The 27,369-nt window shown below is 49.8% G+C and overlaps 2 protein-coding genes across 5 annotated transcripts in view; both read left to right on the top strand.

The window, feature by feature from the left end:
- The first annotated feature begins 1,975 nt into the window (after positions 1 to 1,975).
- KPNA7 (karyopherin subunit alpha 7) lies at positions 1,976 to 11,226 on the top strand. The gene is made up of 10 exons (XM_005228991.3): positions 1,976 to 2,924; positions 3,649 to 3,783; positions 4,345 to 4,430; positions 5,808 to 6,076; positions 6,548 to 6,630; positions 7,803 to 8,066; positions 8,430 to 8,663; positions 9,010 to 9,192; positions 9,842 to 9,991; positions 11,046 to 11,226. Exons 1-10 carry the CDS (start codon positions 2,859 to 2,861, stop codon positions 11,124 to 11,126), a joined length of 1,551 nt encoding a protein of 516 aa, XP_005229048.1. The 5' UTR covers positions 1,976 to 2,858; the 3' UTR covers positions 11,127 to 11,226.
- Positions 11,227 to 16,412: 5,186 nt separating this feature from the next.
- The window catches only part of SMURF1 (SMAD specific E3 ubiquitin protein ligase 1), a 47,543-nt gene continuing 36,586 nt past the window's right edge, over positions 16,413 to 27,369 (top strand). For all 4 annotated transcript variants that reach the window (XM_055805314.1, XM_055805313.1, XM_055805312.1 and 1 more), the window contains exon 1: positions 16,413 to 16,649. In XM_055805314.1, the coding sequence (XP_055661289.1) occupies positions 16,595 to 16,649 (55 nt within the window). In that variant the 5' untranslated portion in view covers positions 16,413 to 16,594. The remainder of the gene's footprint in view (positions 16,650 to 27,369) is intronic.

Here is a 27,369-nt window from a genome sequence, read left to right as displayed (position 1 = left end):
CTTTGTACAACTCATTTCATTCACCTTGAGAGGGAGAATTTATATGATCCCGGGATTTGAATCCATGACTTCAAGCAGCCCAGGTATTGCACAGGATATTTCCATAGGTATTTCCATGCTGGAAATAGCTGCACAGTGAGCTAGTTGTTCCCTGAAACTCATATAAATTGGTTTGAAGTGGCTCCCGCATGCACAGCTGGCAGGGTACGAAGGCCCATGCAGCGGGTGCAGCCCCCGGCAGTGGGTGCTGCTCCCACCTGCCTCCCAGCACCCCCTTGCTCCCACCTTCCTGCAGCGAGCCCAGGTGCCTGCTCTGAACTACGGTGCTCTCTAACAGAAAAAGATGTCAAGTAATTTAAAATCAGGTTTTAATTAAATATTTTAATAGCTACTTTCCCTACCCATTTGGCAACTACTGCTCCTCCTCTCCCTATGGGCTGGTACCTTTGCACGGAGGTGAACGAATGCCATGGGTTTTACGGGGCTTTGCTAAAAACGGCTGATGGCCTGGAGGGCTTGCAAAACCAGGGGGCCTTCAGCACTTCAGAGCCCCCAGAACTGCCCACAGTAGCCAAGCCCCGCTGTGAGTCACTCTTTTGAGAGCACGGATGCTGTTGGCCCTCATGGCTGGAGCAGTGGCACAGGGAGCAGGGCAAGCTGTGCAAGCAGCCTGAGCATCAGCGTGTAACTGGTGTTAGGGCACCGTAAATGCAAACAATCTCCTGACAAAAGCTGATGGAGGTTGTGATAGCACATAACATACATGATAAGAGCTGCCCAGCAGCTCCTGGCCAAAATCTAAATGACTCACGAGGATAATAGGTTCCTGCTGGGTTTCTCTCCATGCTACCTCCTGTTGCAGCCACGCTGGGCTCCTGCTCATGCCAGCCAGCCGCCCAGCACCTGCTGCTCCGAGTTTTTTAATCCTGTCTCAGCCCACTTGCAACCCCTGTGCAGCTGATTGCCCTCGGCTACCACCTGGCTCTGTGGTCCCGGTCCCTGCTAGCCAAAGGCAGCTGTTCTCCTGGCCTGCATCACTGCCCACAAGGATCTTCCAGCTAGCCAGCCAAAACAGGGGCATCCCCAGACTGCCTACCCCCTGCACAGTGATGGGGAGGCAGCACCTCGACTGTCCCTGGTGTCACGGGACAATGTACACGTGTAGGCTGGCATCTCCTCTGAAGGATCTGGCCACAAAGAAGGCCAAAGCAGGCAAAGCATGAACATAAGAAGGAGGCCAGGGCGGGGACAGGACTGAGCGGGGCAGCCCAGGCAGGAGGGCAGCCATCACCATCCATCTTCCTCTAGGTGCATCCAGGTGGCCATGGCAAGGGGGCAGCTGGAGATAATGGGAGGCTGTCCTGGGAAGAGCCAATCATGGGGGGGAGCTGGGGGGTACATGGCTTCATGGGGCAATAAAAGAGGAAGTTGAGGGTGATGGGGTGTGAGAGGGTGTTGTGGTGAGTAGTTCTTCTCCTCTTTTGGGGTGGTGGGAGTCTGGTCCCTTCCACCCTGTGGTGATTTTGGGGTTGCTGTTTGGGGCTGTGCTGGTTCTCCTGCTTGGCTAGTGTCACTGAGGGGGTTGTGGTGCACTTCTTGGGATGGGGGTGGAGGAAGCTTCCCCAGGAAGAGGTGGTGTTTTTGTGATGCTACTGTCTTCCTCTGATGGAGGTGAAGCAGAGGAAGGCAGGCTGAAGCAGACCCTGAGGTTTGCATGTGGGGTGCAAGCCCTGGGGGTTGCACTTGGCTTGAGCCAGGAGGTGGCTCAGCCTGACCCCCCTGCCAGCTGGGGGACCTCTGCAGCTTGGTGGCTAACTGCTGTGCTGGGGCAAAGAGCTGCTGTGGGCTGCTGGGGTAGGAAATAGAGGGGGAGAGAGAGGACCAAAAACTTACAACTTGGAAAGATGGCTTAAGAAGAGCTCTTGGCTGACCTGAGCCACAGGTGTTGGCTGTAAGCCTGGAGGGAAGGGGAAGATGTGCCACCTGGGTATGATCAGCCTCTGAGTGTGTTTAAGCACAACCTGGCTTTAGGGAGCCCTTGGTGGTGTCTGGCTGCTCTGAAAACATCTTGACTCCTGCTGGGTGGAAGCCTGGCACTCTCTGACAAAAGCTGCTTGAAGGGCTGCTCTTGGCCTTACTTGTGTGTATGCCTGTGGCTCTTACTAGGAGAGGCTTAGAAATTGTTTTCACAGGTCCCTATTTAAAGTCTTTCAGCTGATAATCCTTACTGGTAGCTGGGTTTCCAGGAGAGCCCTTTATGTAGTTGAACTTGGTTACTTCATGCTACTGCATGTGACTTTGTGTCTTTCCTAGTGGGGGAGTCCCAGTGTGGAAAGCTGGGCTGTGTAGTGGGGTGAGTAAGTAGGCTTGGATGTAGCTGCTTGTCCTTAAATCAGACCTTAAGCTGGTGACTTTGGAGGGAAGACACCTTGCCAGGTTTGGGCTGTGTGTCTAAGTAAACCTAAGAGCCCTGGGAGCAGAACTGGTGGAAGGTGGTGTTCCTGTAACTGTGGGAAGTCGGGGGGTCTGCCATCCTTGTGGGATTACAGCAGCCACTGTGACTCTTGTAGCCTGGCATTAAAGTGGTAGTTTGTGCTTATGTTTAGTTCGGTGGCTCAGTGGCAGCGTGTGAGGATCCTTCTGAGCTCTACCTAGGGCAGGGGACCTCCAGCATTCCCTTGCCAGGGGCTGGGGAGCAGGACATGTGTGGCCCAGGCTGTTGGGGGAGTGTGGGGGTCCCAGACCCCTCTGTGGGTGGAGGTGGATATTGCCGTGTAGTTGTGACCTGACCCTGTTCTGTCCTGAACCCCAAAAGCACACAAAGGGTTTCAGCTGGCACCTCTCTCAAACCTGCCAAGATGTCATTCATGAACGAGCGCAGTGAGCGGATGAAGATGTTCAAGAACAAGGGCAAGGACTTGGCCGTAAGTACCTACCCGTGCCATCCCCTTTGGGCAACAGCAGAGCCCACTGGGGGGTTGCCTGATGGCAGCAGCTGATGTAAAGGCTTCTGAAGTGCAATTGCCACCCCACCCCCCCCAATCTACCTGCTTAAGCAGATGGTTGGACAAGATGACCTCTGGAGGTCCCTTCCAACCGTAGCCATTCTGTACAGGGCAGCAAAGCCGGGGCTGGCTTTGCTAGCAGGGGTGCTCGGTTAGCTTTTTGAGCTGTGGTGTGGAGCTGGACTGCGAGGAGTGTGGTGGCAGAGGCAGGGGGAACACGAGTTTTGGGCGGGTGACTCAGAGCTGTGCTGGGGAAGGGAGATGGTTCAGTGCCAGCCTGCTGGGTTCTCTGCAGCAGTTATCTCTGCAGAGAGGGGGCTGCTATGAGATGTCAGACCATGGGATCTGTCAGCTTGCTTTAAGCCAGTAGAGGAGATGAGGGTTTGCCTTTCAGGTTCAGCAAATCTACTTTTAAAAAACACCCACTGGTTGCTGGTTCACCCAGCAGCCCGTGTCCCTGGGAGGCACAAAGTGAGAGGCTTTACTTGGTCCCATCTCCTGTGGCCTGGGGGGTTGTGGTTGATGTTGGTGCTCTGCACCCCTTGTGTAGGAAACTTGGGGCAGAGGGTTGCAGAGATGAGCTCCTTGGGGAACTGGGTGATGCAGACGCTGGTGGCATTGGTGCCTTTCTCCTCCTTGCCAGGCCCTGCGGAGGCAAAGGATGGAGGTGAGCACTGAGCTGCGAAAGGCCAAGAAGAATGACCAGATCCTGAAGCGCAGGAGTATTTCATTCAGTCTCACGGAGAAGAGTCTTTCTCCAGAAGACACAGGAAATGAGGTGAGTGCTGGGTGCTCTGCACCTGGGCAGGATCAGTGCCATGGCTTGTGCAGTAGGTATCATCTGCTACTTGGACCGCTACCAAGCCCAGTTTGGGTGACCTGGGTTAAATAGCCAGTGCTGCTCCTGATCGCCATGCCCAGCACTGGAGTGTTTCAGAATGCCTAACCTTTTTCTGTAGGTTTTTTTTTTTGCATGGAGGTGGTGTCTGTTGTGGCTTCCCTCGGTGTCAGGTTGAACAGGCTGGTGCTCCAGCTTGCTGGGAGCTGGCGGGGCTCCCGTCTGGTTCCCTGTGCACTGAGGGGTAATTACTGAGCTTGTAGGCCCATTATGGTGTGTCAGTGACTCTTTCCATGCTTGATTATAAGGATTAGTTGCCTTGAAGGCTTTTGTGGATTCTCTTCCTCTGCCTCATCTCGAAACTGCATTGCATAAAGAGTAGACACTGCTTAGATATGAAGTGGTGACTGACTCGGGTCTAGACAGCTGATTGACTGCAGAGATTAAACTGGAGGGAGCCCTGGTTTGCTGTCTGACTCTGAATCATTCCCTGTGACACAGATTATTCAGCTGTCCTGGGAGGAAATCGTTGAAGCCCTGAGTGGGAGCAACACCAAGCTGCAGCTGCAAGCCACGCAGGCCACCAGGTATGCTGCCTGGCTACTCCTCACTGGCAGGGAGGTGGCCGATGGAGCTGCGGTGGGTCTTGCTGGCAGAAAGCACTTCTTTCTGTTTGAAGAGATGACAAAGGAGCCTGGTAACCCAAACTGCCCTGAGGAACCTCAGCTGGTGACTGCTCTGTGTGCCTTGCTTGGCTCTGGGCAGTCCTGTGGCAGGGACCTGTGTGGTTGAACCAAGGGGTTGGCTGTGGCTCCTGGAGCTGCTGCCTGTGCTGGGATCACACTGGATTCCACATGAAAACAAGTGCCGAAGGCTTGGGCAGAACAAGGGCTGGTGAGCTTGGCTCTGTAAGGGTCAGTGCTGAGCAGGGCTGTCCCCACCTGGGTGGGGGCAGGAAAGATCACAGGGTGCCATCATTCCCCAGCTGGCAACAGGGCTGTCTCCTGAGGGTCCAGGAGAGGCTGCGTTGCTGCTGGTGCTTCCTTGGCTGTCCTGATCTGCCCATGTGCTGGGGGACTGGCTCTGTTTGCAGTGGCTGTAGATCTGTCTGCTCATGGTGAGCAGATCAAAAGCTTTGCTCCCAAGGTCTTAACTGGGGGATGGCCAGAGTAGACCCTTCCTCAAGGAGCAAGTCACAACTGGCTCCCTAATCTGCTGTAGTTGGCGTGGAGCTGACTTTCTGCCTGCCCAAAGTGCCCTGGTGGCCCACCAAGCCATGGAGGGCCACCATCTGCAGCACTGACACAGCCCTGAGCTGTGGGTTTGCACCTCAGCGCTGCCAGCACTCACAAACCAGGCTTGGAAGCAGATCAGCTGAAAATTTCTTTTTCTGGCTTTCTTGGATGCAGTCAATGCCCTGATCCCATCTCCCTGGCAGCTCCACACACTTCTGTGCATGTGTGAGGTGGGGAACAGCAGTGGGGAGTCAGTGATTCTTGGGGTTTAGCTGGAAAAGTGGTCTGTGGAGCTTCATCTTAAATGCGAGCTCTGTTCTGCGCAGGGCTGGGCAGTGCTCCTGAGGCAGGGAGCAGCAGAGGCAGCCTTGCAGGCTGTAAGAGAACAAATTGCAGACACCAAACTTTCACTGTCTGAAACTCCTGCAAGGTGGGGAGCATGGAATTGTGTTGTCATGGTCCCAAAAGGATGTGTGAAGTACTGCGCTCTAACAGAAACCCTGCTGTTGCTTCAGCATCTTTTTTAGACCCATCTTCTGCAGAAGCCTCTCTATGGCAACTCCTCTGCCAGAGGGTTTGCTGACATGAGATGCTGAACTAGCACATCTTGGGGGGGGGTGGGGGAATGCTGCCCTTGCAAGCCACAACCTTGTACCTGCTCTGGTTATGATTGATTATGCTACCACAGAGGGTTTCTCATGGCAGGCTGTGCTGTCCTCTCTCCCACAGGAGAATGCTGTCCAGGCAGAATGACCCTCCTATCAATCAGATCATCAGGCTGGGGATCATCCCCAGGCTGGTTGAATTCCTGACCTACGCTGACAATGCTCCTCTGCAGTTTGAGGCAGCCTGGGCACTGACTAACGTTGCCTCGGGCACCTCTGAGCACACCAAGGTGGTGGTGGAGGCAGGTGCCATCCCAGCCTTCATCTCCCTCCTGTCCTCCCCACACATGCACATCAGCGAGCAGTCCGTGTGGGCACTGGGCAACATCGCAGGTAGGCAGAGGTCCCCAGGCCTGGGCTCAGGGGCAGGCAGAGGAGCCCGTGCTGGGCGGCTAAATACATTGGTGTTCCTCAAGACAGCCTGGTGTCCCTGCAGCTTTGCCTCCAAGCTGCTGCACCTATTGAAACCCCCTCCATATGGCCTGGCAGCCTCAGAGACCCTGTGTTGGTTCTGCAAGAGGATTTTGGCCAAAGCAAAGTACAAGGCTCCATCCTGCTGGGATGGTGTAACCCGCTGATGCTCTCGGGGAGAGCAGAATGGGTCATGTCTGGCTGGCCTGCCATGAAGCAGCCACTGTGGCACTCCAGTCTACCTCCCCACCTGGAAACACTTAATGGTGTGTGGCTGGTGAGGGAGCCTGGCCACCCAGCCCTGGTCTGTGCCTGCAGGTCTGATTGCTGTTTGGTATTGATGGTCCTGTGACTTGGGCAGATGCCATGAACAACCCTTTTTCATCTGTACAGGCGATGGTCCTCTATACAGAGATGCTCTTATCAGATGCAATGTGATTCCTCCCTTGCTGGCTCTGGTGTCGCCTTCAATTCCAGTAAATAACCTTCATTTTCTTGGCTTAACACTCTTAATCACTTGGGTAATGGGTGAATGGTTTACAAGCCAGATGATGGAGCACAACAAGCTGTCTGTAGCTGAATGAGACCCTGTCCTAAACTGCTTTTGATGACCCTGCCTCTCAGCTACATACAAAGCTGGGGGTGCCAAGCAGGCTGTCTTAAGGTGATGTGATGTCTTCTAGTCTTATCTTTCCTATTCGGCTTCGACTATCTCAGGTTAGGGACAAGATGAAAAGGGTACAAGGTAGACTTGCATATGCATGTGGAAGGGCTGAACTTGCCCTTCAAGCTTCCTCCTGGTACTTTTGGGGCAGCTCTAAACTGCTGGATCTGTGGCTTATCTCTGCCCTTCTGCAGTGGTGCCTGCCCCACTGCTTTCTTGGTCTCTGGAGGAGAAGGACCTTCTCCTTACACCTTTTCCAGTCCACCTTATCCTTCTTTTGAGGGCTGTAACAGCAGTACCAATGCTTCCAGATTTTCTGTCCCTGGGTGGGGTGGAAGCTGTATGCTTTCTGTAGGCATAGCTATGGCCTCTTAGGCTAGTGTTAAGAAAACATTCTCCAGGCCTTCTGTGAGTTTATATTGCAAGATGTTCTTGGGGGGGGGGGGGGGAATGACCAACAAATGACTTTTTTTGTCTGCTCTATTCCTAGCCCAATGCACCCTTGATTTTACGAAGAAACACACCCCTTGGTAGCTGCAATGCTTTACGTGTAGCTCTGCTCTCCTGGGAGCATCCTTACTGGGATGAACTGTCTGAATGCTGCAACTTAAACCCTTGAGGTGCCCTACTCCAGAATGAGCAGCTCGTTCTGATTGATGCTATATTAAAAACCAAATTCCTGACTGTGTCTGAAGAATCTCTGTAATCTGTCCAAGGAACCAGAAAATAAGCTGTTTTGTACCTTTGTTACAGTAGCTTGTCACACCACTAGAGCTTAAGTTATTGTAACTCAATACTGGGGAGGGAGGGGATGAATCCATTGTCTTAGTCACTTATCTGTTTAATCTCCCTTCTTCAAATAAGCCTCAGTCCTCAAGAAGGCTCTTCTGAATACATCCCTGAGCTGTAGGGATCAGATCAAGGGTGCTGCCTCTTCCTCACCTGTTAATGCAGTAAGGATCTTACACCTCCCTTGTGTTTCAGATTGGGTTCCTGAGGAACATCACATGGACACTATCAAACCTCTGTAGGAACAAGAACCCCTACCCTTCCCTGGATGCGGTGAAGCAGATACTGCCAGTCCTCGTCTGCCTCATACAACATGAGGACAAGGATGTAATTTCTGACTCCTGCTGGGCCATTTCCTATCTGACTGACGGCTCCAATGACCGCATCCAAATTGTGGTGGATACAGGGATTCTCCCGAGGCTGGTGGAACTCATGTCCAGCCTGGAGCTGATTATTATGGTACGAAACTATTGGCAACCTCCAGTCTCTGGTCTGTTAACGTAGGAATGTCTGAGGAGAGGGAAGGCATGTCTTACTTGCCGCTGACTCTGTGGCAAGTGTGGTCTGTCTCCTCAGACTGCAGTTTGGATTGTGTTTGTCAAGCCAGTGCTCTGTTCCAGCTTGCGGTGGCTGCCAGGCTAGATAGAAACCGTAAAGCTGCTTAGAGCAAAACAGGAGGACGATAGGTCTGTAAATGCAACATAATCACCCACGATGCTTTCCTTATTTGAAGGATCAAGCACTTAGTGAGGGATCTTGCTGGACTTTCTGGCACATAGCCCTTGAGGTAAGGATTCTCCTCATCTTTTAATCTCTGTCTAGACTCCAGCTCTCCGTGCCATTGGGAATGTAGTCACAGGGACTGATGAGCAGACCCAGGCAGCTATCGACGCTGGCGTCTTGGCTGTCCTGCGCGGTTTCCTGCAACATGCAAAGTCAACTATACAGAAGGAAGCCGCGTGGGCGCTCAGTAACATTGCGGCAGGGCCTTCCCAGCAGATCCAACAACTCATCACCTGTGGGTTATTGCCGCCTCTGCTGGAGCTGCTCGATAAGGTAAGGGAGGGATGCAGTGCTGGACATGGCTGCTGTGGAAGCCATGCTGGGATTCATGAGGTCCGTGGTGCCTCATCTGTGAAGCGCTCAGCATGTGCCCAAGGGCTACCTGAGCAGTCTGCTGCAAAGCTGTTGAGATCCTTGGAACAGCCTGGTCACTACGCCCGCATGAAAGGGTGGTTTGGAGCTGCTCTTGGCAGCTCTGCCAGGGTCCACCCATCACTCAAAGTCCTGGGGAAGGTGGGTCAGCCCAAACAGAAGGCAAGGGCAATGGCTGCCCTCACCTGACACTGATGTTAGAGGGGTGCTAAAGCCTGGGAAAGCCCTCACGGTGCTGGTCTTCCAGGGAGACTTCAAAGCTCAGAAGGAAGCTGTGTGGGCAGTGGCCAACTTCACAACAGGAGGCACAACTGAGCAGGTGGTGGAGCTCATCCGGGCTGGGGTCCTCAAACCTCTGCTCAACCTGCTCCTGGCCAGAGACAGCAAAACTATCCTGGTCATCCTGGATACCATTTCAAATATCTTCTCGGTAAGATCTCTTCTCTTGCATTCCTTCTCCAAAAGAGCAGCGAGGTGTGGGTGGAATGCTCACACTGCGTGGTTAGAGCAGCAGCTGCTAATCTTGCAGGAATAAGAAGTAGACTTCGTGTTGTCTGACGCTCTTGGGTTGTCCAAAGGGCTTGGCAAGATTAAGTTCCCAAAATGTTCCTCTCCACCTCCAGTGACTTTAGCCTCCTTCTGGAAAGGATAAGAGGTTACATATTAATCCCTAAGCTGGACAAAGGTGAAGGTCTTGCAGAAATGCAGCTGCAGAGGAACCAGGTGGCCTCAGGGGCACTGCCAGCTGGCGTCTGTGTGCCTGCTTCTTGTGGCACCTTTAACCCATTGAAATGGCTTCTGCAAATGAAATAGGTGACAGGTCACCCCTGCTGCTTCTCAGATGTCACAAAGTAGGGCTTGGCTAGCTTCTTGGGTTGGCAGCCAAGCCGCTGTGCAGTAATCCCGGCAGGGACTGATGTTTCATAGACAAAATAGTCACATCCCTGGGACCAGGTAAGGCCCGTAAATGCAGGGTCTGTGGTCCTTTGACTTGCAAGATCAGGGTCTTACAGTAAAGGCCATCTCAGACCTGTTACTGATAAGTTATATTTTTCCTGCTTGGTTATCTGATGTTACAGGTAGCTGAGAAGCTGGGAGAGACAGAAAGGTTGTGTCTGCTGGTAGAAGAGCTTGATGGTCTGGAGAAAATTGAAGCCTTGCAAACCCATGAAAACAACATGGTCTACCAAGCTGCACTGAAAATCATAGAGAAATACTTTTCTGGTGAGGTATGTGAGCTCTTGCTGTCTCTCATCTGAAAATGCAAAGCTATTACACACTGGAACAAAGCACATCCTTCAAGGATGCTGAGAGGTTTCTGGAGGAGACCTCTACGTGACCAGAGTAGTCCTTGCAGCTTGTTCCAGTTGCTTCTAAAGGCCTGTAAAATCTCTGAGTTGTCAGCTGATGAGTTGCACAAGAGATATGGCTGCCTTGATAGCATCTTGCTGCTGGAATTTAAACTGGCATCAGTAACTGGAGTTACTGCAGTGGCTGGTATGAATACCAAATGTGGAGAAGTTTCCTCCTTTGGAGCTGAGCTAGCTTGTCACTATGAATGGAAGCCTCCTACTCTGCTGATAACCGTGCTCAGGTTGCATTTGGATTACTTGACCCTTCTCATGCTAACAAACTTAGGAAAAAAGGATAGGACACCAGCTAGCAGTTGCAAGTGTCCCGTGACTGTCACAGATGCTATGCTCAGTTCTGGTCTTGGTCTCACAGATGGGGAAACATCAGGGAAGAGGCTTAGCAGTCTGGCAGATCTCGGAGCTGAGGTTCAAGTCTAGATGTGAACTGCAGCAGCAGGGAGCAAACGTCTGTTGTAGTCCTTTGCCCAGAACAGGGTCTGTGGGGTGTCCCTGGGAGGGTGTGGAGGGAGCTCTCCTCCACACCACCACCCGCCAGAGGGGTGGGATGCAAAGGAAACGGCTCTCCAGAGCAGTCCTGGCTTGTTGCTGCTCCAAGCAGGCATTTCATTTGAGAGGGTTCTGCCGCTAGCCACTCTTCCACCTCTGGTGTCTGAGCCTGTAGCCTTGGCCACTCTGAGGTTCGGGGATGCTGCAGGTTCAGTGTGCTGTGAAGAACAGGAGGACTTGGGCTGTCTGTTAGCTCTCTCTATTAGCCAAGTTGATCTTAAGGGCTTATTACAGCAGCAGAACTTCTTTAAAACAAGAATAAAACAGTGAGCTGCTGTAAAAAGCTTCAGGCAAGCTCTGGTGCAGATGCTCAGGTTTATTAAGACGCAGAAGCCTTAACGGATGGCTATCGACTTCCTTGTAGGAAAATCCAGATCTGCAGCCTCGGACTAGTGAAGATGGGCTGTATCACTTCTCAGTGAAGAAGCAGAACTTTCACTTCTGAAGCTGAAGCACTATATAGCTCTGAGCTGGTGGGTGTAGGTGTCTTGGTAGAGCTGAGACATCCAAACCCAGAGAAGCAAAGATGCTGTCTTTATTTTTTACTTTTGAAACTTGTCAATAAACTGCATTGCTGGCTTTGTACTTCTTGGTTTGTTTGGGTTTTTTTCTCTCGGAAGCTGCTCTTGCAAACTTTTTTTCTATAGTGTCTTAAGGCCCTGCAGAGATGTATTGGAGCTCCTAGGCATGTGTTCTGGGTGGCAGTGCAGCCAGCCAGAAACTTTCTGCTAACTGCATCAGGCTGCTGGGGAGCAGCATGCTACCCCGCATCCACCTGCCTCACAGGGCTGGTGCTGGGACTTCTAGGCTGGACTTGGAGTGGGTGAAGCAGCTCTGAGCAGCTGTTCAAGAGGATTTTGCCCTTCTGCAGGTGAAACCACCTCTGTGTGAGAGAAGATCCTTCTAGCAGAGAAGGAAACCCACTGGGGCAGGTGGGTCACCGTCTCCCTGGTGTGTGCTGTTCCACCCTGCCCTGGCTTCAGTGGGGACAGCCAATTTTAGTAGCTGGTGCAGTGATGTGCTTTGGATTTGGTGTGAGAACAAGGCTGATGGCATGCTGATGTTTTTTGGTTGTTGCTAGGTAATGTCTACACTAAGAGAAGGACTTCTTAGTTTCTCAGGCCCTGCCAGTGTGAAGGCTGGTGGGGTGTGGGAAATGGGGAGAGACCCAGCCAGGACAGCTGACCCAAACTTTGTGTGTAGCCAAAGGGATGTTCCATACCATATGGTGTCATGCTGAGTATATAAGCTAGGGAAAGAAGAAGGGGGGACATCTGGCATTATGGCATTTGTCTTCTTGAGTCACAGTTATGTGGCAGAGCCTGGCTTTCCTGGAGGTGGCTGAATGCCTGTTGATGGAAGCGGTGCATGAATTCCTTGTTCTAGCTTTGCTTATGAGCATGGCTTTTGCTTTACCTGTTGGACTGTCTGTATCTCAACCCGTGACTTTTCTCACCTTTACTTTTCTGATCCTCTTCCCCCATCCCACTGTGGGGACAGTGAGAGAGTACCTGTGTGGTGCTTGGCTGCCAGATGGGGTTAAGCTGTGACACCCCCGCGGAAGCACCAGAGTCTGGGTTCAGGAGCTGCTGTGTGAGCGCTGCTTCTGGGGCAGCAAGGCTGTTGGAGGCAACTATTGCAGTGGGAGCAATTCGCCTCCCGCTGCAACTTCCCAGATGCTATACCACCAGCCTGGAGCCCACCGATCTGGGTCTGCCTAAAGCTGTTGTTTAATACTGAGGACCTGTATTTCAGGTTTCCATTCGCTGCCCCTTGCTGAGAAGTCCTCCCTCTCTCCAGGCCCTCCAGCTCTGGTGTCTAGCTGTAGGCTGAGCAGGAGGTGACAACGGATTTCATGTGGCTCTCAAGCCCACCTTGCAGCAAGCACTGGTGCCCTGTGTCCGTCCCTGCAGCTATACATACTGCTCTGCTAGCAGATGCATTGCACAAACGTTATGTGCTGCAGGTTCATAACAAGCTGCTGGATGCTGCTCCATCCTTGTATCATTGATGGCTTGTGGAAGGTTCTACTAGGACTCTTCAGCCCCTAGGGTTTGAAGCTATCTCATAGGCTTTGCTCCATGCAAGGTGGAGGTAGCAGCTCCCTCCTTCCTTCTCTGGGGCTCTGACTCTTCAAAATGACCCCGGGGTGGGGTCAGGGCTTTGCTTCCTCAGATGCAGTGGGAGGTGATGTGACAGGTAGCTTAATCTGAAGGGAAAATCTTCTCTCCAGGAAGCAGAACCTCTTCCTCCACCCTGGCTCTGTTCCTTGGAGGATTTATGCATTTCTCCTCCAGGCCACCTAGGAAAGAGGGAGTCTGGTTGCACTTCATGCCCTTGCAAGGAGGTGTGCAGCCCTGGTTGTGTGCGCCAGAGCTGGGTGTCACTTAATTAATATTAAAATGCTGGAACTGGTGAATCACAAAATGCTTCCTGGTTTTTATTTCTTGGATCCAAAGCTGTGTACTTAAAACTGTGATAAAGCAATGCCTGAACACGCAGCTGAAATGAGCGCCTGTGAAAATCCGTTGTTAGTGCCCAGGGGTTAACACGAAGGGCTCGGGCCGGGCTGTGGTACCTTCTCATTGCTGATGAGGCTGCTGTGGCATCTGGGAATGGTCAGATTTCACTAGGTAAAACAAATCTGAGGCAGGTGCTTCCTCAGTGTAAATGGAGATGCAGACCGGAGCTCAGGTCCATGCAGCCGCCCTGACTTTGGACTGTGGTCCAGCACAGGGCATCCCACGTGGCTTTTGCCACGGTCAGGCAGGGCTATCCCTTACAGGTGCTCAGGCAGCAGGGTTGCTGTTTGCTGATGCTCTGCTGACTAAAAGCAAGCTAAAAGGAGAAAGGGCAAAGCTATTTGACTTTTTTCCTGCTTTTCTGCATGTGCTGGACATAAATCTGCAGTAGTGGTGTTACACAGACCCTGGGACCCACCGCTGTCTCCTTAAGCTGCAATAAAATATTGTTCCTGTAGCCCTGAATGCAACGGAGAGGAGAATTTGCCCCTCTTCTTAAGAGTATCAGTATGTGCCTGCTGTCCCACACCGCAGGGCAAGTGAAGCAGGGGAGGTGTTTGGGGAGGCACTGCTGCTGTCTGCCGTGGTGGCCAGGGAACTGGATCCAGTGCCTGCCAGAATGGCAATGCTGCTGGGCTGTACCTGCCTGCTGCTGCATCGTGGGTGTGTGGGCAACCTACAGGCATCTGCTTGCCTGGTTAATTGGAGCCGTTCCTTGATCACTGCCAGCTTTGGCTCTCCTGCCCAGGGCGCAGGCAGTAGCTGCCATGGCAATTTTGGCTCTGGTGCTCTGTGCTGGGGGACTGGGGCCACCCACTCCTGATGGGATGGGGCATCCATGGGGACCAGCAAGGGTGAGATGCTGCTGTGCTGCTTCCCCAGAGCAGCATAACCTCCCTCCAGAGATGCACAAAAAAAGTAGCTTTTCTAATTAAAGCATCTTGCGTCCTGGCCCCAGAGGAACATGGTGATGGCTGTTTGGTCCCCACGTCACAGGAGAGCTGGAAAAGGTGCTGCCAGTGCCCGTAGTGGCCTCTTTGCCCTGAATTAGGACCCAATTCATTTATGCAGATGGGGCAGGTCTCTTCTAAAACACTTTTACGCCTAATTGTTTTGCACCACCACAGGTGCTCCCCGCAGCCTTCCTGGTACCGTACAGACTGGTTACCCGGGTCTGGCTTCGCAGGAGTGGGTGCAAGGGGGGTTCTGTGGGGGTCCCAGGGGCGGCACAACCAGAGCTACAGTGCTGGAAATGGCTGGTGAGACAGGAGAGGAGGTGGGAGCGATGGCTTTGGGTGAGCTCGGCTGGGCAGGAGGCAGGGGTCTGCCCTGGGAGAGCAGCATCACGGTGCGGGGACCAAGCCAGGTTAGCGCTGTGGGGCAGGGGAAGGCTGGGGAGGGGGATTTTAAGGAAGAATTTGGCTGGGAAAAAGCACCGGCCAAGCTTCCAGGTCTGCTGCTGCGCCTGATGCTTGGTCAGAAATTGTTGAGGCTTTCTCCTCTTCCCCATCCCTATTTTGCTTTCTCCCTGGAGTGCATGGGGAAAGGCTTTTTCCTCCTCTTGCTCCCGGGAAGGGGTGGGCAGAGCGGAGCGATAAAAGCTGGGTAGTTACCGCTGAGCTGGGTAGTTAGTTACCACTTGTGCCGGGCCGTGGGTACCCTGGGCATGCTCCAGCGCAGCCACCCAGCCTCAGCCACTTGGTGTGAAGCAAGGCTGTCCCCAAGGCTGTCCCCCATACAGGGAGCCCGGAGGATGCTCATGCGACTGGAGGGGTTCAGGATTTAGGGATTTTTCCAGGGAACGCCATTTGATTTCTGGTGGGAGTGAGAGGGCTGGTTTATGGGATGGTTTGGGGTTTCTCTTTGGCAGTTCATTAGAGGGCCCCTATGTACTCCCACTGCCACCCTGCATGTCACCTCTATGCCACCTTCCACGCCACCCCATGCATGCCATGTCCTCTCCATGGCACAGCCATGTCACCCCCATGCCATCTTCCATGCCACTCCCACGCACCCCTCTGCACCCTATGTCACCATATATGCCACCCATATACACCCTGGCTGCCAAGCTGCGTGTCACCCCTGTGCCACCTTCCATGCCACCCCATGTACCCCACATACCCTCCATGCCACCCTCCACGTCACCCTGTGCCATCTTCCATGGCACCCTGTGCACCCTGCATGTCACCCCCACATGCCACTGTACACTCCCACATGCCACCCCTGCTGCCACCCTGCGTGTCACCCCTGAGAACACCTATTCACCCCCACTGCCATCCTGCATGTCACCCCTATGCCACCTTTCATGCCACCCTGTGCACTCCACGTCCCCTCCATGCCACAGCCATGTCACCCCCATGCCATTTTCCATGCCACACCCAGGCACCCCTGTGCACCCTGCATGTCACCTTGCATGTCACCCCCATATACCACCATACACGCTCCATGCCACCCCTGCTGCCACCCTGTGTGTCACCCGCAAGGGCCCGTATTCACCACCATGCCACCCTGCACCCCCGTGCCACCCAGTGTCACCCCTTTGCCACCTTCCATGCCACACCATGCACCCCACATACCCTCCATGCCACCCCATGCCATCTTCCATGGCACCCTGTGCACCCTGCATGTCACCCCCACATGCCACTGTACACTCACCATGCCACCCCCGTGCCACCCTGTGTCACCCCTATACCGCCTTCCATGCCACTCCCAGGCACCCCTGTGCACCCTATATGTCACCTTGCATGTCACCCCCCATATACCACCATACATGCTCCATGCCACCCCTGCTGCCACCCTGCATGACACCCCCAAGGGCCCCTATTCACCCCCCGTGCCACCCTGAGTGTCACCCCTGGGCCACCTTCCATGCCACCCCACATCCCTCCATGCCACAGCTGTGTTACCCCCATGCCACCTTCCCTGCCACCCCCACGCCACCCGTAGGTCACCCCCCGTGTCACCCCATGCCACCCCTCCACGCCACCCCCCAGCACCTCTGGAAGCCCTCATGTCCCCTCTACGCCACCCCCAGTCCCCCCCGTCGCCAGGGGGCGCTCCCCTCCTCCCCGAGCCTGTCAGCCAGCGCATGCGCCCTCCCCACTCCTCGACCTTCCCATAATGGCGGCTGAGGGGGCCCCGCGCGGCGCTGCGTGTTGACGTCACACCCGCGTCGTGCGCGGGGCGGGGCGGGGGCGGGGCCAGCGCTCTCCGCGGCCGGGCCGGGCCGGGCGGGCGCGTCGGGCTGAGGCGGCTGAGGCGAACGGCGGATCGCGGAGGCCCGGGGGCTCAACGGCATCGCCACGAACGGGCGGGCCCGCATGGGGGGGTTGCGTAGAGCCGCCGGTTGATCTCGGCGCTGTTGCTGCCGCCGTCGCCTCCTCTCGGCGCGATGTCGAATCCCGGTACCCGCCGGAACGGCTCCAGCATCAAGATCCGCCTCACAGGTAACGGGGCGGCGGCGATGGCGGGGTGTCCCCCCCCCCCCTCACTACATCGCCTGGGGCCCGGCTCCCCCTCCCCTCACGCCGACAGGCCGGGGAGGGGGTGGCCGCCCCCTCCCCGGCCTGTCGGCGTGAGGGGAGGGGGAGCCGGGCCCAAGGCGGGGGGGGGGGGGAGGGGGGGGGCAGCGGCGTGAGGGCAGGCCGAGGCGGCGGCGACCGAGCTCCCCTCCTTACCTAACTTTTATCAGCCTTTTTTTACTCCCCCTTCCATCTCCGTGGCCAGGCTGAGCCGTTCTTAAATCCTATTTATTTATATTTTTTTCCTGTCCCCCGTCCCCCCCGCCCCGGTGTGGACTCCCCCGGCTGCTTCAGCCCTCTGGGGCTGACACAAATTGGGGGGGGGAAGGCTTTTTGAGGGAGGGAGGGGGGCTTTTTGAGGGAGGGGGTGTCCCAGCAGGCCAGGGCACCCTGTTCCTTCCTGGGGTCTCTTCTGTACATTCCCCCATGGGGGGGTCCCTGTGACACCACACACACCAGCGCCCTGCTGCTTGCTGGGGTCTCTTCTGCACCTTCCCTGTGTGTGGGGGTGTCCCTGTGACACCCCCCAGCAGCCCAGGGCATCCTGCCCTTCCTGGGGTCTCTTCAATACATTCCCCCATGGAGGGGGGAATCCCTGTGACTCCATGCACACCAGCACCATGCTGCTTGCCGGGGTCTCTTCTGCACTTTCCTTGTGTGTGTGTGGGGGTCTCCCTGTGACTCCCCCCAGCAGCCCAGGGCATACAGCCCTTCCTGGGGTCTTTTCTCTGCCTTCCCCATAGGGAGGGCCTTGTGTCCACCCCTTCCAGCAAGCCAGAGCACCTTGCTCCTTCCTGGGGTCTCTTCTGCACCTTCCTTTTGAGGGGGGGCGGGCCTGTCCCTGTGTAACAGCCCCACACACACACTTTCCAGCAAGCTGGACCACCCTGCCCCTTTCTGGGGTCTCCTCTGCACCTTCCCCAGGAGGAGATCCAGGGACACCTCTCCCACAGGCTGCGTTCCAGCGAAGCCTTCCATAATGTGCCTTGCTTTGCTTTAGTTAATAAATCCCCCTCAGCCTTCCGTGTGCCAAGGAGGAGAACTTGGTTGCTAGTGAGGAAGCATGCGTTTAGTTGTTTTTAGCTTTTTTTTTTTTATAGTGGTTTGGTTTTTTGGTGAGGTTTTTTTCCCCCTCCTTCCTCACAACTTGCTCTCACCTGGCAAATTGTGCATTCAACTTCTGAAGCTCCTTCCCCGAGTAAGAGGTGATGCCAGAAGCGGTATGTGTCGTGCCTTCTTACGAGGCCTCGGCGAGGGTGCATGTATGGATAAGCCAATTTATGTTGCACCCTGAAAGATCTGGATTAAGACTTCTGGAAGCTGCTCCGGTTGATGCTGAGACTGCTGCTTTAATGGGAAGAGACATAGTTTCTGCTTCTTGAGACTGCTATATGAATTATTAATAAATAAGGTCCAATTCGGTCTTTCAAAGGCAACAGGTGGATGCTTGGAGATCTCTTGGGCTGAAGGAGCCACGGTGCTACTCTGGGTCACTGGTATTGATCTGTATAGAGCTCTTTCTGTGGGTGCATAAAACATTGTCAAATAATGAGAAAACGGCGCTAGTTAAACTTCAGTTACAGGTTAACTTGCTTCTGGCATATAACGCAATCAGTCAGAAGCAGCTCTTCAGAAAAAATCCTGGTTTTCTTTTAATCCTTTTTTTTTGATTCTGCACTGCTTGTGCTTTAGAGGACCAAAGTTTGTGAGGATAATGTAAATCTGAAAATCCTTTTCTTGGACGTGACAAGGCTGAAAATATTTTTAGGTCGTATGGATGATGTTTGATCTGAAATTAGTTTTGTGGTGATGTATACTAAATGTCAACTCAGTCATTAATGTGGCTTATTTTTATGCAAGTCAGTCAATAAAAATGTGAGTTAAGTCACTTGCGCCGTGGTCATAGCCCTTCTTCTGAGCTGGAGGATATCATTTAAATAACAGAGAAGCTGTTGGTTTTAATTTGAAAGAATGAATGCTGCATCAAAATGCTTTTTTACTTTTAGCATGCACTAGTCTACTTCTCATTGTCCTAGCTCAGAACATTTTCTAGAAGAGGCTGAAGTTTCAGTTTATTGAGCAACTTTGTGCATTTAATTTTTTTTTCCTCTCCTTTTTTAACTGTATTGAGGAAATCTGCTTGTTCAAACACATCTTCTGTTTTTACAAGCGGGAAATCTGGGTAGTGTGACAAAAATTGCTGTATTGAAAAAAAAATTGCTTTGGGAGGGGTTTAGCTTTAGAATCATTAGGCAATGCTGTATTCTTGGCTTTGCTGGAGACTAGTGTGCTGACTTTACCTGTTTCAAATAGCTGTAGTTAGTGTGGCTTTTGTTTTCTCATCTGTTTCGCTATAGGGAGATTTGTGCAGATTTAAATCAAGACAGAGGACCTCTTTTGTTATGATTTACTACCTGCATTGTGTTTCCTGTGATTAGAAACCTTTTTACATTTTGCACTACTGAAAATAGCTGTGTAAATACCACTTAGTCTAAAGATGCTTGTAAGCCTTACTTTATAAGTGGGAAGTGAACAGTGGTAGAATCTTTCATGCTTTTTTAAAGACATAATTTTTTTTTTCCTTCCTATATTGGAAAGGTATCTGTAGTAGCAGAGCGTTGGGATCATTTAATGTGAATATATCTAAAAGCTGTGGATCCTCTGATGATTATCAGAAATGATCTTCCAGCTTACACAGAATGGTGTCAGTCCTGTCACATTACAAACCGTAACAAAGTAAAATGTCAAATAATGGATCCTGTTCGGAAATATATAAACAGAACCCCAACATCAGCAAGTAAGTTGGATGGTAGGTTACTATGGCTTTGTGTCCTATGGATCTCAAATATGCTAATCTCTTGTCGTATTTCAGTTTCTCCAAAAGCCTGTTCTTATTTCAATGGAGGCTTTCACCACTGCTGGTGTAGGAGTGGCCTTGTCTCTTGCTGCTTGGAGCAGTAGGCAAAGTGTGGTAAAACTTATTGTTAAATCTGTGGTCTCCTCATGTCTGTACTGTCATCAGAGCAGTGCAAGGGTGGCAGAATTACCGAAACAGGGATGGAAATAATGAAGAGATAATTGTGTGTCTGCTCAAAAAGTCTGTTCGGGGTTCTGCTGGGTCAGGGAGGAACATGATCCACAGGCCAGGGGACCTTCGTGGAGCACGTGTCTCTTTTTTACTGACGTGCTTCTCTGAAACCTTTGTTTTCTGCTGCAGTCACTGCTCCCTGGGGAAGTTCCAAAGGGTTCATCATCTCCAAGTCTTACATATGTCTTGCTCGTACTGTTATATCACCCTGAAGTACTCGGGGAAAATTGCAGTCTCATTGTGCTGGGTATCAGAGACATTCCTATTCCAGGTAGCTTGCAGGTGAAGGTTGCAAATGGAATTGGAAAGGCAGTGAAGAAGTGCACTAAACATGTAACTTTTCCACCAAAAAAAGCTGCAAGTTGTGTTTTGGCTTCATCGGTACGGGCTTTTTCAGCAGGGTCTCAGCTGAGGTGTTACAAGCTGGCTGGCTTCTGGTGCCTTTGTGCAACCAAGAAAAGATTGGGAAGGAAAAGGTGCTAGTTTAAACTTTATGGATCACTTCATAGACGGAGCAGGCAGGGGGAAGGATCTCCTGCATCAGGTCAGATGGCCGTGTCAAGGACTGATGCCGAAGCCAGTTTCTGTAACAGAACGGCCGGAGTCAGTATAACAGGAGAATACAAGTAATTGTCTCCAAGCATCTCGTTTAGCTGCAGTTCAGAGTACTCGAGTATAAAAATGCATTCCTCCTTGGCAGACCTGCCCTGGGAGGGTGCTGGGCTGCTGGTGCTGGTGCTGGTTGTTGCAGCTTTGGAAGGAGGGTGTGGGTTAGAGCCCTCCCATGTGTGAGGGGGAGGAAAGTGCGTGCCAAAAGCATTGGGGAGGAGTGAGGAAGATGATGGGCAAGCGGGCAGTTTCTGTGAGGTCAGGGGAAGGGCTGGAGGGGATTTCTAGGTGACAAGTATGATTCCTGTGAAAAGATGGTGGTGCTTAGCAGTAGCAAAGAAATGGAAACAGGTAATGCAGACAAGCATCCTGAACGCCACTTTCAGTTCGCTGTAGTCAGCACAGTTTAGGGAAGTCCCATCCACAAAACCTGACCAGTTAGTAGCTGGTAAATGGGTGGCTTTGGGTCTTTTTGCAGATATGCATTTGTAATTTAAGAAATACATAAAAGAATACAGCGACTTGAAGGAGAAAATAAAATATTACATTAAGAGCAGTGTTCGCATAGGATTGTTATAAAGGCACAGGTTAAAATGTGTCACAAATGTGAGTATGTTTTGCTTCCCTTTCATGACTGATGTATTGCTCATTGCAGCAAAGTTAACCAACTGATCAATAGCAACACTAATATTGGTGACCTGGACAGTTTTATGTCCAGTGTTCAGAAACAATGACTACCTGTTTAGGGATCTCTAGATCAGATGTCGTAAATACTTCATAGATAGCTGTAGTTTTATGGTCGTACATTAGAAAGGCTGCAGGTTACGGGCTGGGAGTGTTGGTGCAAGAAGGCAGAAACAGCTGGCTGCTCAGCCCAGCCTGCCTTGGCAGTTGGAATTTAATATTGAGCCGGTTTCATGCAATGAGGAACATGGTGGGAAGCAGTAGTTTAGTAGCTCCAAATTTATTTTGCATGGTAATCTGGGAGTATGTCGAAATCTATGTCTGGTTATTTTCCTCTGGTAAGGATTTTCTCTACTCCGCGTCTTCTGGGAGCAGGTTGCCTGGTTGTGGTTGGAGTGCTGGGCTGGGACTCGCCACTGAGCTTCGCCGCACATTTCCTGCGCGATGCTGAGCAAGGCGCTTAATCTCTCTGCCTCTTCCCCATTTGTGTTAGGAAGTAGCAGTGTTTTCGTGAAGGTAAATTTACAGCCGTTCAGAGTCCCTTGTGTAGGGATGGCAAAGAGGCTTGGGGCATACAGCTATGGGGACTTTAACAACAACAACAAAAATCTTGCTTTCATGGGGGGAAGTGGAAAGCGCAGCCTTTGCAGCCAGCCAGCTGGCATCTTTGGGCTGCCGGAGCAGGAATCCAAAGAGCAGCCTCTTCCTCTGGGCAGGCGATGGGTAGCGAGTCTCCTTTTTTGTTTCTCCCAGTAAGTCAAAACTGTGCCAGCACCATTGTCCTGGTGGAAGTAAATTAAATCTCCAAAAGGAGTTTGTTTGAATATCCCCCTCAGGCAGGGAAAGTAGAAACAATAACTACTTTGTTCCTAACTTGAAACTTTCTTTTCTCAAATTGAATGTCTTCATATAAAGAAACGCAATTTGGGATGTGCTTGTGCAGTTACCTAATGATTTCTTCTTTTTTATTCCATACTACCCAGCAGTCTAAGAACAGTTGTCTCATCGGTTTCCTTAAACAGTTTTATCACATTTCTAAAATTTTGTAGCATCATACTTTCTCTTTGTGTTGCAAAATTGCACATCAATTCTGGGATAATTTTTAGTGTTTCCAATTTCTCAGCGAGGAAGTCGATTTTTTTTCACTGCGATGTTATCTATGCTGGGTAGCTGCTGTCTTACTGACAGCAGCTCGGAGGCTGCTAAAACTGCCACTGTAAATAAAGATAAACGAGCCCCCTTGGCTGTTTCTGTAGCTGGCTGGAGGTGTGCTTGGTGGGTCGCAGGATGAAGCAGCACTGCATGGAAATAACATCCGCGTGTGGTGGAGGTTTACCTGGATTGCTGCCCAACTTGAAGCCGGTCCAGTTGACATGCTTAAGTTGGATTAATCTGGTTAGATTACTTGCTGCTATTTATGGTTCTACAGCTAACTACTCGCTCAGCTGCCTTGTTGGTTCGGGCCGTGTTGGTTGAGGCAGCATGATAGGGCAGAGTGGTCTGGAAAAGATGCAATTAAGTCAGTTGATGTGTACACAGCAGAGTAACTCATTTAAGACTAGAGTGATAAGAATATTAAAAAAAAAAGGCTAGAAGAGACAGTTCCATCTGCCATTTTTTCCCTAAATTAAGAATTTAATCTTTTTTGTTATGTTTTCCTATTATGATTCCTCTGGAAATGGTCAAAATATTACTGTGAAAAGGACCAAATTCTGGAGTGTCATTAAAAGCTTTTACCTGTATTAGTACTTTGATGTTTTTCATGAAAACTGATGCTGATTTATTCTTCCAGGGTAAAAGAAGCTGTTACTTCTTTTGTTCTTTCCTATACCATGGAAATGGTTTGTTCTTTCCTATACCAGCAGTTGCGGGGAGAGTCGGCAAGATCTTGAGTCTTGAGATACTTGTTGACAACCACCACGTTGTTTCTTCTGTCGTGGATCTGTTTAGGTTTTAGTGTATGTCTCTGTTGAGGTCCCACGTATTGTCCATCAAGGACAGAACTACAGTTGATTGACTTCCAGCTCTTTTTACCTTGGCATCATCTCACCTTCTTTAGCATGTCTATTGGAAGGCCCAAAATAAGCATGCACGTCGTCAACATCAAGCACTCCTGTTATGGCTGGTGGTGAGGAGGCTGCGCTGCTTCCAGATTATGATGTTTCAGGTGCTTACAAATGAGTTCCTGCAGATACTGCTGCAGTAACTCAAGGTGTTATCTCCTTGCTAGTCTGCTGACCCCCATTGGCAAATTTGTCACCCACCGCAGGAAAACTGATGGAAGAAAACCTGTGCTCGCACTTTAGCTGCTTCAGTGCAAATTCAGCTTTCCTGTGTAAGTCTAGCTCAAGAATTTAAACCAAGATGCTGGACCTTGGAAAGCTGAGGTGTGTGCATGTAGCCTTCTGTTAGGATTTGATTTTGGGAGAGAAAAACAGAAACGAGAGATTTTTTAAACCACAAAGCAAGCTTTGCTAGAGCTTGTTTACTAGTATAGATCAATTTACGGAAGATTTATTTAAGTATTAATGTAGTCTAAGAAGAAACCTGCACGTATGTTTGCTAAAGGAGAGTCAGTAAGTCTGTAACAGGTTAAAATGCTGCATGTTTTTAAACTTTGTTTCACATCTCTTTGAAGGGAAACTCAGCAATTTCTGAGAAGGGGATCCCTGAGGATGTTCTTCTCTGTTTTCCATCTCTCTCTCTTTGTCAAAGTGTTAAAATGCAATAGGAGGACATAGCAAACATGTTGAAAGTTTTCCTTTTAAATATTCTCTTATGAACTGGGAACTACATTGGGAATATTTGAGGGTGTAGGAGCTGGATGATAAATTTGACGATACTCTAGTTGAATTGGCAGAATAAGCATGCATGCTGTTTTAGAAAGAATCTCTCCACAGGGCTGTAATAGCTTGATGCCTTCCTCTTCAGTAAGTCATTTTTGTCAAGTTAAAGGCCAAAATTCAAACTGGCTTGTTGTCAAGGACACTAAGCACAGCAGGCAAAAATCCCCAAGGCTACCGAATTCACAGCGTAGATAGATAAAGCTGGCAGAGTGTGGTTTACTCTTCCTCCCCTCCCCCATGAAAAATCCTCTTGCCTGAGCTTTTTTTGAGGATATGGGCACTATTATGCATACTAATATAATTTAACAGAACGTATTTAAATGGAAGGTTTGTTCATCTGTTTGTGGGTAAAACAATCAGTTATTGTTTGGGAGTAATGCAAAAATAATGCACAATCCCCCCAGTGACCGAGTGGTGCTGAGGGCGGCTCTGCCGTTCCAGCTGTGCTCACCTCTGCCACAGCTGGGGGGAATTGTCATTGGCAGAAGACCGGCTCCAGCATCAAGGCCTGGTGAGAACCAGCCCTTTACGTTGGCTGAAGCGTGTGGTGAAGCGGTTCAAATGGGTTAAACTCACAGTCCTAAATTGTGCTGTTATGACCATAAGAAATGATGGAAAATCCTGTGGAATTAGGTGTTTGTAATAGCTTTCTATTTTACACTTTGGTTCCTGATTCTCTCGTAAGAATATACAGCAGCCCATTTAGGAATAAAGGCCGATGTTAAACCACACTATTAACTTCAAGTATTATTGACCACTAGAACACTCCAGGAATATTATGTATCCCTGAATGTCCTCGCGAATGTGCACTTTTAGCCATGGTTGGGGTTTTTGAATGGTAGATGTTTCTTTTCCAACTGATTATGAGGAAGCCGTGCTAAAGAAAATAAAATTTGTTTCTCTTTCTTTCATAGATAACCTGGTATTATCTTTCTGTTGCAGTAGTTTTTGCTTTGACAGGTAACTGGTAGTAGGTAAAGAAGTATTTCTGATAGGATGCAATCTTCTTTCCTCAAGTTGATGAGGTCTTTCTAGATGCGTTTTATTATTTGGAGTAAAATGGCATTTTTGAATGACTGAATTGGGAAGAATAGCATTTTCTTTGACCTTTTCATATGTTTGCATTTTTGTCCTCCATAAAAATCTGACCATTCCTCTAATGGTTAGACTAAAATAAAATGCTTATGTTCTTATCAATGTAAAGTTTCCATCTCATTTACTTCACAAAAAGGCAAATTAAATTTGCATCTGTTAAAATCTATTCTTCTAATTACTTTCCCTAGTTTCCAGGACAGTATAATAAAAGCTGTCTTTTGTATTTTTCTCCTTAAAATAAAGGTTAAAAACCCCTTGAAGATAGCTGCTTTTTTATTTATTTTGAATTCAAAGCACTACTAACATCATTCTGGACTCTCTTTTTTTTTTTTTTTTTTTTCATGGTCCTGACTTTTCTTCCTCACACCCTAAATGTGGTCTAAAGCAAACCTGACATTGCAGCAGAAAATTCAGTCCCTGTGGTCAGTGTTTTCACATCTTCTAGCACTTAAGGTGTGTGGCCCAAAAAGTTTATTGAAAAGGAAACATCTTTGGAAATGCACATGCTCCATTTTCCTGAAGAGCAAAAGAAAAAAAAAAGTCCAAACTGCATATGAAAATTAACTGAGTGTGTGGATTGTGCTGTTGCTTCAACGTCGGTTTTTGACTACCCAAGTGTAGAATTTAGAAAAGCGGGGAATTTCAATTTGATTCAGGCTTGCAGTGATTGATATACTGCCAGGGGAAGCCTTGTTCTTTACCCTTGCAACAGATGCGTTTTGTTTGGTGGGGGTTTTTTGCGTGTGCAAACATCTTTAGAAGCATGTGGGAACTCTGAATTAAAATACAGAGAGGTGTCATATTCTGCAATATAATATAAGTCTAATTAGCAGATACCTCATTGTTGAAAAGGGCTTCTTTAGTGTTAATGGGAAGAGAATCCATTACATTTGGTAAGCTTTGGGTTTGGAATTGGGTAGGTGAATATAAGCTAAAGGTCTGCTGTCAGCCTTTGAAAGAAAAACAGGGTGAATTTTTGGGGCTCTTGAAATGATATTTACTTCAGCGTTGCATGTAGTAGAAATTCCAAGCAGTATCTTTTGTGTCTCATTCTTTAAAATGTCTGCAGACAGGTAACTGTCTTGCTAAGTACTACAATGCTCATGTTGCTATTTCATGTGTCTGTAAATATCCTACAGAACAAGAGATCAGAGAGAACATAAATGGCTTGGTGAGAAAAAAACAAGTAAGTGCCTGAAGTATTGGGGCTTTTGGAATTTGCAGAGAACTTGGGTGTATCTAATTTTGCATCTCCCAGCTATTTCTTAGGTGAAGCATTTTTATGCTGTCATCTGCTGATGCATTTAACCCACCCCTGAACTTGTTTTTAATCGGAGTGAAAATACTTCTGTTGAGGTCCCACTTTCACAGATGAGTGCTGAAATAAGGTGAGATAAGGTTAAAAGGTATAAGTGACATTAGGGAGCTAGTAGGTTTCAGCGAGTGGCACAACTGCTTGAAACACAGCGTGCTACATCAGCCTATGACTGTACTGGGGTCAGAGGAGGAGTCCAGATTGTGAACTTGTCCTTTAATGACTTTGTTCGACTTGGTAACTGCGTGATGTAGCCAAGTCGTGTGGTATAACCACGCTCGGGTATAAATCTCTGCCCCTGCACCTTTTCCCAGAGATCCTGTAATTCATTAAATAACCCAACACTAAATTTGCTACTGTAAAAGCCACAGGCTGTAGAACTAAATGTCTGGCTCTTTGTATGACGGACTTCTGCCTATTGTACAATAATTAACTAAAATATAGTGTGCTACATATACAGCTAATATGCCATAATAGGAACACCTACATCTTTTCTTCCTGCTTTCTAAGATTTTTAGGGAATTGAATGTTAATAGACTCTTTTCGAGACATATTAATTAGGTGCATCTGTTACAGCATGATAAATGAGCACAGGTATGAGAGTCAGTCAGCCAGGCTGACAGCATCATGCAAGCCCTAGATCTGCTTAGGGTAATGTAATCAGTTCCAATAACTGCACCAGCGATAGCTCTTGGTAGTAGTGCTTTTACATGGTCTAGAAGCAGACTTAGGCAAACAGAATAAACGGGCACTTTTCTCTGTTGTGTTCCTTAGTTTAAAATTAAACTCAAGAGTTAAAGGTCTGTCTGGTAACAGGATAAATAATATTTCAGTATAATCCAACAGCTTGGCTTGGACTTGCAGTCACAGTCATATTTTTTTAATTTATTTTTTTTCAATCACAGAAGTAATTTGACTTGTCTATAAATAATGTTTTGATAAACTTCAATAGAAATTAGCAAACTAGTCATCAAATGGGATTTATAAAAAGTTGCTTGGGAAAATGTG

Source organism: Falco peregrinus, chromosome 5 (assembly GCF_023634155.1).
Source record: "Falco peregrinus isolate bFalPer1 chromosome 5, bFalPer1.pri, whole genome shotgun sequence".
Lineage (NCBI taxonomy): Eukaryota > Metazoa > Chordata > Aves > Falconiformes > Falconidae > Falco > Falco peregrinus.
Note: the sequence above shows the minus strand (reverse complement) of the source record. Positions and strands in the feature narration are given on the sequence as shown.

What these genes read in the sequence shown, in the direction of transcription:
- KPNA7 (XM_005228991.3), top strand. Translation starts at nt 2,859, where the DNA reads ATGTCATTCATGAACGAGCGCAGTGAGCGGATGAAGATGTTCAAGAAC. An exon ending in ACAAGGGCAAGGACTTGGCC is followed by an intron (nt 2,925 to 3,648) that starts GTAAGTACCTAC and finishes CCTCCTTGCCAG; the next exon opens with GCCCTGCGGAGGCAAAGGAT. An exon ending in CAGAAGACACAGGAAATGAG is followed by an intron (nt 3,784 to 4,344) that starts GTGAGTGCTGGG and finishes CCTGTGACACAG; the next exon opens with ATTATTCAGCTGTCCTGGGA.